This window comes from Megalops cyprinoides, chromosome 16, assembly GCF_013368585.1.
Source record: "Megalops cyprinoides isolate fMegCyp1 chromosome 16, fMegCyp1.pri, whole genome shotgun sequence".
In the NCBI taxonomy this organism is placed as follows: domain Eukaryota; kingdom Metazoa; phylum Chordata; class Actinopteri; order Elopiformes; family Megalopidae; genus Megalops; species Megalops cyprinoides.
This window is the reverse complement of record NC_050598.1, coordinates 20,868,247-20,881,841: the sequence shown is the minus strand read 5'-3', so window position 1 is coordinate 20,881,841 and position 13,595 is coordinate 20,868,247. Positions and strand designations below refer to the sequence as shown.

Below are 13,595 nucleotides of genomic sequence, written 5' to 3'. Positions count from 1 at the left end.
AAAGGCACGATGATGTGTTCAACTTTATTGGGTGGCGCGGAGGACGTACGGGCGGACTTCACAGCTGAGCGATTTCGTGACCTCGTCACCCTCTGCCCATCTGCCGAATCAGAAAAACGGGTACCTGAACTGGTCTTCCTGCCCGGGCAGCAGGTGACAGGTCCCGCCGTTGGCACAGGGGAAGCTGATGCAGGCGTTGATGGCGATCTCGCAGTTCCGCCCCTGAGTGGGAGAGACAGCTGTGTCACCCGGCGTTACAGGCACGGAACCATCTGGATGGCTCGCTTTCAGGGTCACACAGTAGCAGAAATGGCGGGGGGGAGAGAGCGATAGGCCTTGTACACTTGAGTGCCACAGAAGGCAGTCAGCCGCAGTGAAAATGCATTCTCCCATGTGAACTCTTGATGCCCTCCTTTGTTTTCTGTTCCAGCATCCTGGCTGCTCAAATAACAGCTAAATAACTTTTATTAGAAGTTCTCTCATGTACCCGTATTGCCTTTCACACGCAGGGGCTGTTGCTCTGTGGCCCGTTTTTCATTTACACAAAGGCTCTTGCCGCTGTCACGTAGACTTCCTCTGATCAAAGCTGCCACTCGACTGCTTGTTTTCATGCTCCAGCCTTCCATTTGATTCTTCTCACACATTTTAATTAATCCGAGCCCAGCGGAGGCTGAGAGCAGCTTTCACAAGGCCGGCTGGCCACCTCTCCCAACAGGAAGCATCACAGGAGCACAGAGAGGCTCCAGAGATCCCTCAGTGTGGTGTACACACACACACACACACACACACACATACACACACAAACACCCATATGCACACACAAAAGAAAACATAAACCTACACAGAGGAAACAGGGGAGTTAACACACACACACAGACATATGCACACAAACACACACATGCACATGCCCACACACATACTGTATGCACAGACAAAGTCACACATCTGCACACTCACATATACATGTACACACACACCTACACAGTCACGTGTACATGCGCACACACACATTCACACTGACTTACACTAACCTGCACAACCACAAACACATGTACATGTATATACGCTTAGACTCACATGCTCACAGATGCACACACAAAAGCACTCACACGCACTTAAACACACACACACACACACACACGCGCACACACACACACACACAATGGAACACAGGGAAGCGCACCTACACACACACCATGCCAGGTATCTTACTTAGAGTGAGGGCAGGGCACAGAGAGGCGGTTCTCGGGAGTGGGGATTTTAATTAAAAAGAGAGGCCTACGGTTCTGTCTCCCTGGCAGGCTAAAGGTTAAGCTCTTATCTGTTTCTCTGGAGTGGGGCGCTGACAGGAATCCCATAACTAAACAAAAGGCTGACAATCGGACTGGAGAGGCCAGGGCAGAGGTCGAGGAAGGGCGGCTTGGCGCGCCACACACACCCTCTTAGTAAACAGGAGGGGAGGCATCTGAAAATGCTGATGTCTGGGGCAACATTAGCGGCCCTGCACTGAATTTCAATGTCTTTCCCTGATCACTGTACTGTAGTCATTATTCGTACTGACTCACTGGCTCACATGCTCATTTCTCAGGAATTAACTGATCTAATTTCCTCCTCGTTTACTGTTCAGTAGAGCAATGTGTTAGAACACACACGCCTATGACATCACAACACAGAACAGAAACCACTAATACATCTAATTACCCTAGACAGGACAATAAATCGAGTTGATAAAATTCATGTGCTGGACCTGAGCAGTCTCTGTCAGCCCACCCTGGAATACTTTTATACTGATATTCATATTGCATTTATTGGACCTTGTACATATTTCTAATGACACAAGATTGAGCTACTGAATAGAAGAAGGAGAGGCCTCCGTACACCACAGCTGGTCTCACCTTGTAGCCAAACGGACAGGTGCACTGGTAGGTTCCACTCACATCACTGACACAGGTGCCATTATTCTGACAGGGGTTGGCCAGGCAGGGAGCACACTTGGACATTAAACTCAAGTCCACAGGACCTGGGAGAAATGCAGAGGGAGAGGAATCAGAGAGAGATGGAAGAGAGTGAGAGTGAGAGGAAAAAGGGAGGGAGAGTGTGTGTGTGTGTGTGTATGTGGGTGTGACAGAGAAAGAGAAAAGTCCGCATAACTCGAGTGTGGAGAGAGAGAGAGAGAGAGAGAGAGAGAGAGAGAGAGAGAGGGAGAGAGAGACAGACAGAGAGAGAGAGAAAGAGAGAATGTGTGTGTGTGTGAGAGAGAGAGAAACAGAGAGACCAAGAGAGACTGTGGTTCATACAGGCCTTTCCCCTCACTCTCACTCCCACTACCTATTTTAAGACACTACTTATCCACATTTAAAAAACCTTAATCTGCTTTAATCTAGGATAAATCCTAGATCAGTGTTAATTGGCATCTGTGGTTGCAGAGGGCTGAAATATCTGGCAGCTGGCCCTCTCCTCCTTTATGAAGAGAGGCAGAGAGAGGGGAAGGGAGAGAGAGACTGAGAGGCAGAGAGAATGAGAGAGACAGAAAGGGAGAGCAACAGCTAGGAAGGAAGAGAACGGAGGAGGGAGGCAGGCAGTCTGTGATGCTTACCCTTGCACTGGAAGCGGTTGAGGGGGGTTGTGAGCAGCAAGCGGTCGGCCATGTCGGGGGGGCCTGTGCAGCGGGCGATGCCTGGCTCCTTGAATCCAGCCTTCACCCACAGGGAGAGCCAGCGCAGGTCACAGTTACAGTAGAGAGGGTTAGCACCCAGAGCCCTACATCACAGGACGGGGGAGTTAACACACACATTTATGCACACATACACGCACCTACACACTCACATGTACACACACATACGCACACAAATACACACATACACATGCATACACACACACATGCACATGTCCATGCTCATACTATATGCACAGACACAGACATACATTCACACACTCATATGTATATGTACCCACAGACCTACACAGTCATGTCCATATGCAACACACACACACACACACACACACACACACACACACACACACAAACACTCACACTGACACACACACAGTTCCCAGCAACCCAAAGGCTTTTCTTCCAGCCATGCTATAAACCATTTAAACTTTCCAGCATCTCTCTCTGAGAGAGACAGAGGATCTTTATTTCTCTTTCAGAGAAATTAAAGTGAGAAGGGGCTTTGTGACTGTCCCCTCAGTGCAGAACACCCCAGCCACTGTCGCTGTGCTTATAACCAGTGACAGAAAGGGAAAAAAATCAATAAGCCCACGTGATGAATGCCTTTTTGCTGTAATAAAACGTGTAAAGATTTCCTGTGGGGCCCACTCCCTCTGTACAGAGTACAACAAGGCTCTTTGGTACTTTCAGACGACCTCACTTCAGGTTTCATAAAATAGAAAGAAGAGAACCTTAAACCTCTGTACATCATATTAGTCTCTGTGTGAAGTTTAAAGCCTGTTATTAATGGGGAATCCTTGCCCCTGCTGCCTTCTTTCACACTCACAAATGAGACAGAGATGTCAAATGGCTGAAGGCTCCCTCTGGTATGGTTGAAAGGTCGTTTCCGTGGAGAGTTCTGGGGGAGGGAAAAAAGACAGAGAGAGAAAGAATAAAACCAGGCTTGAGCTTGTAACCAATGAAAGATATCAAGTGTTCTCATTGTTGCCTGAGCACAAAGGCAGAGATCACCAGACCAACCTTTAACATCACGCACCCTGTGAAGCTAGTCCATGTGAACGCAATGGACACACTGTCTCCACTTGAGTTATTTCAGTATTCATTCAAACTCAACTCTCCCACCAACATCCCCCCCAAAATAAAAAAAAGCTAAGTGCCAGCACTGTAAACTGGCTCCTCTGTCACTCAACCCCCAGGCTCAGCCACCCAGCAACAGGGGTTTCAGTGTCAACAGTCGACTCAGGGACCAACAACACTCAGACTGAGCCAGGAGCTTCAGAACGCCTGCTGCAGGCTTCCCAAGGGATTATGGGTAATGAACAAGTGACAATGATGGCTCACTAGAAACTGCCCATGCCTACTGTGAGCCAGGGGTAAAGAGGACAGATTTCTTAGAGGCGCTTAACTCCTATAACAACCATTGCTGTGAAGTGCTGCTAAACAGAGCTCCTAAGCATGCTGGGGAGATTTTAGCCAGGTGAGAATCTTTACACAAGAAGTTACAGATGATTTCTCTCTCTGTGTCGGAACAAGTGGGGTCCACACAGGCCAAAAGTGCATTTCAAGCCCAACCCCAGGCGTGTGGTTATGTTCCAGCAGTCAGCTCCGATTCACGTTAATAAGGACTGTTCTCAGCTCTATCTTTAAGGCCCAGAGAACGTGTTCTGCCCGAGTTTTTTATGTTTTATTTATCTGAAGTTGTTTTGGAGGCTTTGCGCAGACTGGGAAGATGGATGGCGTGGAGGCGGGCAGGCAGAGGGCCCATTCATCACAGAGGTGTGCCGGACAGAGGGAGCGGGGAGCTTACAGCAGGCGCAGGGACTTGAGTCCGTCGAAGGCGTGCACCGGGATGCAGCGGATCTGGTTGTAGCTCAGGATGCTACCAGGGAAAGAAGAAAGAAAAAAAAAAAGAAAAGGAGACGATCATATTTTAAGAAAACTTGGAAGTGTATGCAGAGCGGGTATAACAGCGGTTTTAACGGTGATGAACCTCGAGCAGAGAAATCAATTCTATTAATATGTCAATTTTATTTGCGCTGCTGGATGTGACCTGTCTTGTTGTCATGGTAACTTACAGAGTGGAAAGCTGAGTCATGTTGCTGAAGGTCATAGGGGCCAGTGAGCTGATGCTGTTGTTGCTGAGGTCTCTGTGTGATCAGAGAGACACAACTTATCACTCGGTGGCATTTGTTCAGGCTCACTTTGACAAAACTACACTGGACAGTCACTGTCTTTCGGGACAACTGCTTGCCTTGAGATGAATGTTTACACCACTGGCTGGGTACAGGACAGAGACAGTTAACCAAAAAGAAATCTGTATTTACGAATACTTAATACACAGTCAGTTATGTCTTGACAAGGTGTAAACACGTAGAAAAAACAAAACACAATGATGCTGACTTCTCAGTTCTAAACTAAGAGATATATGCACAGTACATACACCAGCGAGAGCTGTTTCAGACTGGACAGTTCCTTTGGCACAGATGTCAGGAGGTTCCCTTCCAGGTACCTGAAACAAAACACCCACAGGTCTTTAACTCTCTCTGTATCTCTCTCTCTCTCTCTCTCTCTCTCTCACACACACACATACACACACACACACACACACACACACACACACACACACACACACACACACACACACACAGAGACACACACACAGACATAGACACAGACATAGACATAGACACAGAGACCACACATGCACGCACACTTCCTGTTTCCCATCATCCTGCAGTGCACTGTCCCCAATGGGATATCTCACACACCGCGGGTTGCTGGGAGAAACACTGCAGCCTTTCATTTAGCTGAACCACATGTTAATTAAAAACAGGCTGTTGAGGTCACAATTAGTTAAAGAGCAGACAACAATCATGGGGTTGCAGCTATAATCACCAGTACAGACAAAGCGACATGAAAATATTCAAATGGCCCCAAAACACAGCAACGAAAATAGAAGTACTGTACATATTTAGAATTTTAATTTAGACATCCATGTACTAATATTGATGCCAATAAATCATACTATAAGTGGTTTAGCTAAGGATAATATACTGCAATGTTTTTGTGCTTCTGATTTTATTTTTAAATACTCTGTTCTCTCTCTGTCTCTGTCCCTCACTCCTTATCCTTCTCCGCCTCTGTCTCTCTCTCTGTCTCTCGCTACGCCAGATGTCAGCGGCTCTTGTTTTGAGCTAATGCTGCCATGTGCTGCTGCTGCTGCTGCTTGGCTAGCTCCGTGTGCCCTCTCTGTGTCCTCTGGCCACATGGCAGACAGCTCTGCGGTGCTCAGGGAGAGACCCAGAGCTGCATCAAAGGGGTCCTGTGAGGTAAAAGGCCACCTGAGACAGGTACCCCCCAAGTACTTACGTAATTTTAATTCATTTCAGTTTTCTTTTTGCAGTAGTCTCAATGAGGAGATGGAGCTGTGACCTTTACTTGTTTTGCGGGTGAACACATCGTTGAGTTATTTGTTTTCCATGTAGCTCAGGCTGTCCAGCCATTGCACGCGTTTAACTCAGACAGGTAGGCCACCCCACAGGGTTTCTGATCGTTCAGCCAGGCAGAGAACCAGCAGCGGTGTGGCCGGCTGGGGACGGGCACGGCGGACAGGGCGCTGAGGGGACGGAGGCGGGCACTCACAGCTCCGTGGTGTCCTTGGGTATGCCCTTGGGCAGCGAACGCAGACCCCGGTTGCTGCAGCGCACCACGGTATCCGAGCACGTGCAGGACTCCGGGCAGCGTGGGACCGGCAGGCAGCTGTTCTCCTCAGTTCCTGCAGGGCGCACCAGAAAAAGAGAGAACCCGTACAGCAGGTGTGACAGACCAGCAGAATAATCAGTAGCTGTATCCCTGGCAAGCGCCTCGAAAACTTACTCTGCGCCTTTGAAAGATCACTGCATTAATGAATCTAAATGGCCGCCACCAGAGGATCAGATGTCTGCAGCCAATACCTCCCAGCTGCCAGAGGAATTTCGCAATTATGACCGAAAAAAAAAAACTATAATCACAATAAAAAATCCAACAAACAGAAGTTAAAGATCATGTACAAAATATTGTTCTTGGCAAGAAAGTTTCTCCATTTCCCCTTGAGCAGTGCACACTGCCTCCTTCATGACGGGCTTTCATCTAAAGCCGGAGAGATGATATCTGCAAAGATTTGAATTGCTTCGGAGATTAAAAAGAAACAGTGAATTAAGACATTAATGGGATGTAATGAAGTCTAGGGCCCGGTCCAACAATAACAGGCGATGTGTCTGGATCGGCAGGGCCCTGCTGTGGACAGGCCCAGGGGAGGTGGGTGGGGGCAGCTGCCAGTGACTGTTTTTTTACAAAGCTGATTGGAGCACTTAAAGCTCGGAACTCCTGCAAATGCCTTCCTGTAAATCAAATGAGGTTTTTTTTCCCCCTACAACTTACGTGCAATTTCAGATGACCAAAAATAGGGAGGGAGCTATATCCTTGTTGCTACAGCGTTTTGGGCCTTGATGGAAGAGGAGGAAAATGGCCCAACCTTGCGGCTCTCGTACCACTTGACAGCGAACCAAATCGACCGGATCGGACACAGCACAGAGTATTCCTTGCCGCTTTGTAACGGAGACCAATGGTTCTCATTCGGACTGCTACAGACTCTGAAAATACTCCTGCTGTCTATTTTAGAGCATGTTTTTTTCCCTTCTGAGATATCCCCAAAAGTCCTTCAGCTGAGCGAAAGCTGTGCTACATTAGACGTATCCCTCTCCCGCATCTCGCTCATGGCCTGGCTGAGAGCGAGGGACCGGCCAGACAGAAGCCAAACCGCATTTCCTTTACGTAGTAAAAATTTACGGCGCAGTCATGAGCCTCCAGTTCCTCCAGCGCCTATGGAGGAAACGGCCGCCTTCCCATAAAACCGAGACAGGAGTGAGATAATGCCCTAGCTGCTTGTCCCAGTGTTTCCTGGAGCTCCTGGTGCCTTCCTCAAGCCCTCTCATTTGGCCCATATCCTGTGTCAAAGGCACCATGACAGAGAGGCAGGGAGGTGTGGGGACCATGGCTGAGGATGTGGCTGAGGAGACAGGAGGAGGAGGCCAGGTCTGAAGTGGTGGGTAGAATCAGCAGTGTAACGCAGAGGTAACCAAAAGGTTGCTGGTTTGATTCCCTGCTAGGGCACTGCTGTTGTACCCTTGGGCAAGGTACTTAACCCCCAGTTGCCCAATTGCAAAGTAAATATCCATCGAAATGGATAGCAAATGGATTAAAAAAATCTACTGTATGTATATCACTCTGGATTAGTACATCTGCTAAATGGCAATAATGTAAAGTAATGTAATCAGCTGATCCCACAGCTCGTTTTGCCCAGTATGATTTCAAATGAATCTGCAAGGGGTGTTGTGATGATGGCGTGTTGCACAAGTCACTAAGGTGGTACTTTTGCAAAAGTTTGGGTTTGTACCCGTGAACCTATGGTCCACAGCTCAGTGTTATAATTCGGGGGGTCCTGGAATGGGAGGTTGCCGGGGAGGGACAGCCGTACCGTCACAGGTGAAGTCGGGCATGGCCACGTCCTGGATGGGAATCTCCTTGAGGAAGGCCGGCTTCTGGCAGCGTGGGTTCCCGCTCACCACGCGGGTCTTCTTCAGCCACAGGCCCAGCCAGGCCAGGTGACAGTCACATGTGTAAGGGTTGGACAGGAGGTTGCTGAGAGGAGAGGGAAGGAAAGAGAGGGCTGTCACTGCGCTGTAATCTAGTCACTCAACTGCTGCTTTTTCAGGCCAGTATTTGGCTGCCGTTGCGCGTTACTAATTCCACATATAGAAGGAAAAGCGTGTCGCCTGGAGACGGGGACCACACACAAAGCCATCCACAGATGACCACATGACTGACCCTCGAGCCACAGGGCTGCTAACGACAGCTATAGAGGGCTTCAGAGACAGAGTCAGAGCTCAGAAGAGCGGTGAGAATCACTTCCTAACTAAATTCAGCACAAGCAGGCAGAGACACCTTGGTTTCATAGCCTAAATGTCTGTCAGTACTCCCGACCAATATTAGTGAAACGTCAATGCGAGACATGTTTGGGTTCTATTACCTGTCAGTATTAGATCTAGAAAAATCTATGAAATAAGAGCTTTAATACAACAGAACTACTTATTAAAAATTATAGTTTAACATTAACAGAATTGTCAGTCATATGTAATTTAATACTACAATACTTTATTAGACAACATTAAAACTGTATAACTTATATGAAATGTATTACTGCATAATTACATTATATATCCTTATATATCAATACTGATTCAAAGAATCAAAGGAACTGGGCTGCGTGCCATGATGGTATAGACCACAGCATTTGTGCTTCAAAGCACAAATACTGCAGCATTAAAACTTGCTTACGCTTTAAAAAATGAAACCATCTCATAGTGGAAGGTGAGACAACCCCAAAGTCTCTTATATCAACCTTTCACTTGCCCTGATCAAACACAGCATGCTGATGCTTGGGCTCTGAGACTGGACTCAAGTTTGCACAGAGCACTTTAGCTGAAGCACTTCTGAAAAAAGAGCTGAAAAAGTAAACAGGTGCACCGCATACAGACGGACTCAAAAAACTGCCCGGGCATAAGGAATGCATCAGAGGGACACAGGACGGCTAAGTCACTGCATATAGCAGGCCGCTGGTAATGGGAGATTGATAAAACTACAGGCAGTGTTTAGGGGACTGGGGAACAGAGCACTAAAGCTGTTTAGTAGATTACTTTTCCCTGTTATATTACACCCTACAGAGTGGATTAATTAACTACACTGACCTTAAAATGCACTTGCAATGCAGCCTGACAGCTCAAAGAGACCGCCACCTATTAAACCTCTCCCACCGAATGTGTTTGCTTTTAATTATCCCTGCATATTTTTCCATAAACAATGTGTCCATATAATTATTCATTAAAAAAGTCTCCACTCTTTATTCCTTCAAGGCAGGCAGACACGGTAAACAATACAGAAAGCCTCGCGAGTACCAAGAATTTCCTGGATAAATGTAATAATAAGCGCAAAATTTTCAGACAGGAAAAAAAATAACGACACATTTTTTTTTTTTGTGATAATCGCAAATCTTCATCTGCAAAATATCCCCCGTCCTGGCTGCTCCCCGAGCCTGGCGGCTTTCCGCCCGCCGGAAACACTCGTCGGCGGCTCTAATTTAGGCGGAGGGAGCGAGTTTGCCCAGCCCGGCGGCTGCGCTCGCTTCTGCCCCAGCGCAGCTGCTCCCTGATCCCAGAGTCCTGTGCGGTATTTTTAGCCAGCCCGCCGCTGGAGCAGATCCGGCTCTGTCAGCCGCAGGGTAATTAAAGAGCTGGCGGGGGCCGCAAGGCCGCATCTTCTGCAGGGGCAGAGAGAGAGAGAGAGAGCGAGAAAGGGGGAGCGAGACAGAGAGGGAGAGGACGGAGAGAGTGACGGGCTGCTCCTCCCAGAGTGATGTGGTCCCGCACACCGTGCACACGCGGCCTCTGCAGCTGCTTCCGCGACCACACCGCACGCTGCACAATGGAGGAGCCTGTGAGCTTCAGCCCTGGGGAACAGGGTGTGTCTGGGACACGCTGAGCGCTCTGCAGGTCGAGCCAGGCTGTCTCTGATTGGGCCTGGCCAGTTTAAAGGCTGCTTTAGCAGCAATGGTGACACACACCACTCAGAGCAGGTGCATTCATCCTTTCTCACACGTATATATTCCCACAATTCAAATTCGCAGCTAATAAGTAATAAGCAGGGTTGAGGAGTAACGGAATACATTTAACGGCGTTAAGTATTTAAAATACAAAATATGAGTAACTGTATTCCGTTACAGTTACCATTTAAATTGATGGTCAAATTACAGTTACATTTTAAAAATATTTAGATTACTTAAGGGATTGCATTGAATTTTTTTCAATTAATTTAATTTACTTTTTTTTCATTTAATGTTTATTCAGTTTGAAAATCTATCCAATGATAGGCAACTCCGGGGTGTATCTCCCATATGCCCCTCATGAAAAAAAGGAAGAAAAAAGCGCGCAGCCTGCCTGACTCACAAGACAGAATGGAGAGTGAGAAGCAACCAGCGTAACGCATGGATGTCATGTACAATGCAGTACAACAGTACAATGCAAGCTGTGTTTGCCAGCAACCAAACTGCTATCAAAAAAGTCGACCTCTAACCTGAAGAAGCATCTTGAAGTAAGTTCTTTTTTTCACTATTTAAGCTAATATTGACTGGTAGCTAGCTATCTTTGGCTGCACTGGATTAGCTATTCAGCTAGCTAGTAGGCTAGTAGGTATAGTATTAAAGCTAAATAGTGAAGGACTAAATACAGTGACAAAACAAGTGAAATTTCACATGTTCAAAACTGCGATTACTCCAACAATTTTACACTACGCATATTATACATTAAATTGTTAAGCTACTCCTTTCTCACTCACAATGTATTTAGGGTGGCTTGTGCTTTTTCTAACTCATGTTTTCATGCAATGTACAGTTTTTGAATTAACATTTACAATTCTGAGGAAACTGCGATGATATGCCCATAGACTTAACATGGGGATGCCAAATGTTAGTCACAACAATGCTAAGTGAACATTCTAAAAATAACCGTTCAGAACCTTAGTTGGATGAACACTCTTTAAAAAACTGTTAAAAATTAAAAACACAGTGTTCAGAAAGTAATCCAAAGTATTTAGATTACATTACTTACCTTGAGTAATGTAACAGAATACGTTACAAATTACATTTTAGGGCAAGTATTCTGTAATCTGTAGTGGAATACATATATGGAATACAATACCCTCCCAACCCTGGTAATAAAGATGACTTTGGTTTTAAAATCATACAAGAGATGGACGTCAAACCATCTGAAGTAACACTTTAGAATATGGTGTAGTTATAAATGTTTAATAAAGCATTAAAATATGAATAGAACAGCATTTATACTTCCAGCTTGAATAAATGTTCGTAAATGTGTTATTAAAACAGAGACTAAGCATGCCAGACTGAAAGACCACACAACTTTACAACGTGCACTTTTGAAATGGGCATGAACGCAAGATAACAGCAGCACATTTTATAACCTCGTGTGGAGTTTTCTCTGGCACCTCTTCCTTCATTCACCTTTTCCTTGATAGCACATTTATTAATATAGTTCACCTTCTTTTGGACTAAACATCAACAATGTGTATAAATTAAATGCTTTCTTAAGCATTTGCTTAATCGTTTTGTATTCTAATGTGTTAGCGTAAACAAGTGGATGCGGAAGTCGTGAACGAGTTAATCATAAAGCTGAAGCACTGATTGCCTGGATGGAGCAAATGAAGAAGTAGGTTGAGTTGTTGGTGGTGTGGTGAATAGGGAAATGATGGACTTGGTGAATGGGGGGTTTGGTGAAGTGGTGAATATGGGGGTGTTAGTGGAATTGTGAATATGACGGTTGGTAGGGTGGTGAATTTGGGGGTGTTGGAGGAACAGGGAACATGGGAGGATGGTTGAGTGGCGGGGTGATGGATGCACAGGCAAAGACTCACATGGTGGAGAGGGAGTGCAGTGTGGTGAAGGCCCCAGGTGCGATCGTGGAGATTCGGTTGTCGTAAAGGGACAGCAGGCGCACAGAGCTCAGCCCTGTGAACGTGGTGTTGTCCACGCAGCTGATCTGGTTACTCCTCAGCATCCTGCAGCGCGCGCACACACACACACACACACACACACACACACACACACACACACACACACACACACACACACAGAAACAAAAAAATACCCAAAAGCTGTTAGAAAGCACACCATGTAAGCAAACAGGAGTCAGTTACTTGTTATTTGTCGGACAAACTTTCACTTCTCTGCAGACGCTATTCCACATGAGTCATCACTGCGCCGTGTGTAGCTCGGGCAAAGACATTTTCAGTGTGTAATTTGGACAGGGCAGGACAAGAGTCTGGTGTTCATCTCTCTCCTTAGACACGGAGAGGTGTGAAAGGGAGAGCAATGAGAGAAACAGACAGCGGGGTGAGACTGGGGACTGCAGAGCAGAGAGTTCTTCCAGCAGCGGTGGAGCAATGGGGGGGGGGGGGCTTGGGTTACTTGCCCGCCGGGCCCTGCGAGCGCCCAGTGGGGCTAAGGTTGACTCCTGCTCTATTTGTTTTATATAAAGCTCTATTTATTTCATTTTCTACGTCGCGTCCCCAGGCAGACTGTATGGACTGGGCCGATTTCAACATACGGGGAGGAACCGGAGCCAGGCTGTGCTTCTTTGTGTGCAGTGTTAGTGTCATTAGAAGTGTTCTGGCTGGGACGGGGAGTTTGTTTTGGAGCGGGTGCGTTGTGGGCCAGCCTGGGGGCCTGTGGAGTGCGGGAGCAGGGAAAAAGTGCACTGCCAGCACTCATCAGCGGTTGGGATGGTGTAACCAAGGGGGTGCAGCGGGGGCCGACTCTAGGGACTGTCCTGTTTTGACTGCATCTTCCCACATCGGCCCGATATACAGGCACCTCCGCCTTCACTGTGACACAGGCGGAGAGAGGAAGAGGGGGTGGGAAGTGGTGGCGGGGGGCTATGGGGGGAGGTTGGGGGGTTACTATGGCGAGGCGCCCTGGCCAAAACAATCAAGAGATTCAAACCCGCTGCGAAAACTGGTAAATGCAAACCAGAGCTCGCTGTGACGAAAACGTGAAAGCAGCAAATTCAGCATTAAACTCTGACAACTGGGGATCTGAGACAGGCAAACTCAATTTAGAAGCATACTCCTGGGATCTAAAAGCCTCTAAATTCAATACTGGGGAACCATGATTCTATTCATTTGATTTTACGCATTTCCCTCTTTCCAAATCTGTTAATTAGAGGAAAATCAGGCTGTCCAAAAGTGTTCATTACTCTTTGAGGCTACAGCCTTCTTTTTTTGTTCTTTTCTTATAATGAGTGTAATTCCTTAT

The 13,595-nt window shown here is 47.0% G+C and overlaps 1 protein-coding gene across 1 annotated transcript in view; it reads right to left on the bottom strand.

Annotated features, from left to right (window-relative positions):
• The window catches only part of slit3 (slit homolog 3 (Drosophila)), a 143,425-nt gene that overhangs the window by 15,524 nt on the left and 114,306 nt on the right, over positions 1-13,595 (bottom strand). Inside the window, exons 18-27 of the mRNA XM_036548026.1 lie at positions 12,197-12,340; positions 8,190-8,353; positions 6,317-6,449; positions 5,115-5,183; positions 4,750-4,821; positions 4,482-4,553; positions 3,501-3,572; positions 2,597-2,760; positions 1,896-2,020; positions 125-222 (exon numbers count right to left, since the gene is read on the bottom strand). Of these exons, the coding sequence (XP_036403919.1) occupies positions 125-222; positions 1,896-2,020; positions 2,597-2,760; positions 3,501-3,572; positions 4,482-4,553; positions 4,750-4,821; positions 5,115-5,183; positions 6,317-6,449; positions 8,190-8,353; positions 12,197-12,340 (1,113 nt within the window). The remainder of the gene's footprint in view (positions 1-124; positions 223-1,895; positions 2,021-2,596; positions 2,761-3,500; positions 3,573-4,481; positions 4,554-4,749; positions 4,822-5,114; positions 5,184-6,316; positions 6,450-8,189; positions 8,354-12,196; positions 12,341-13,595) is intronic.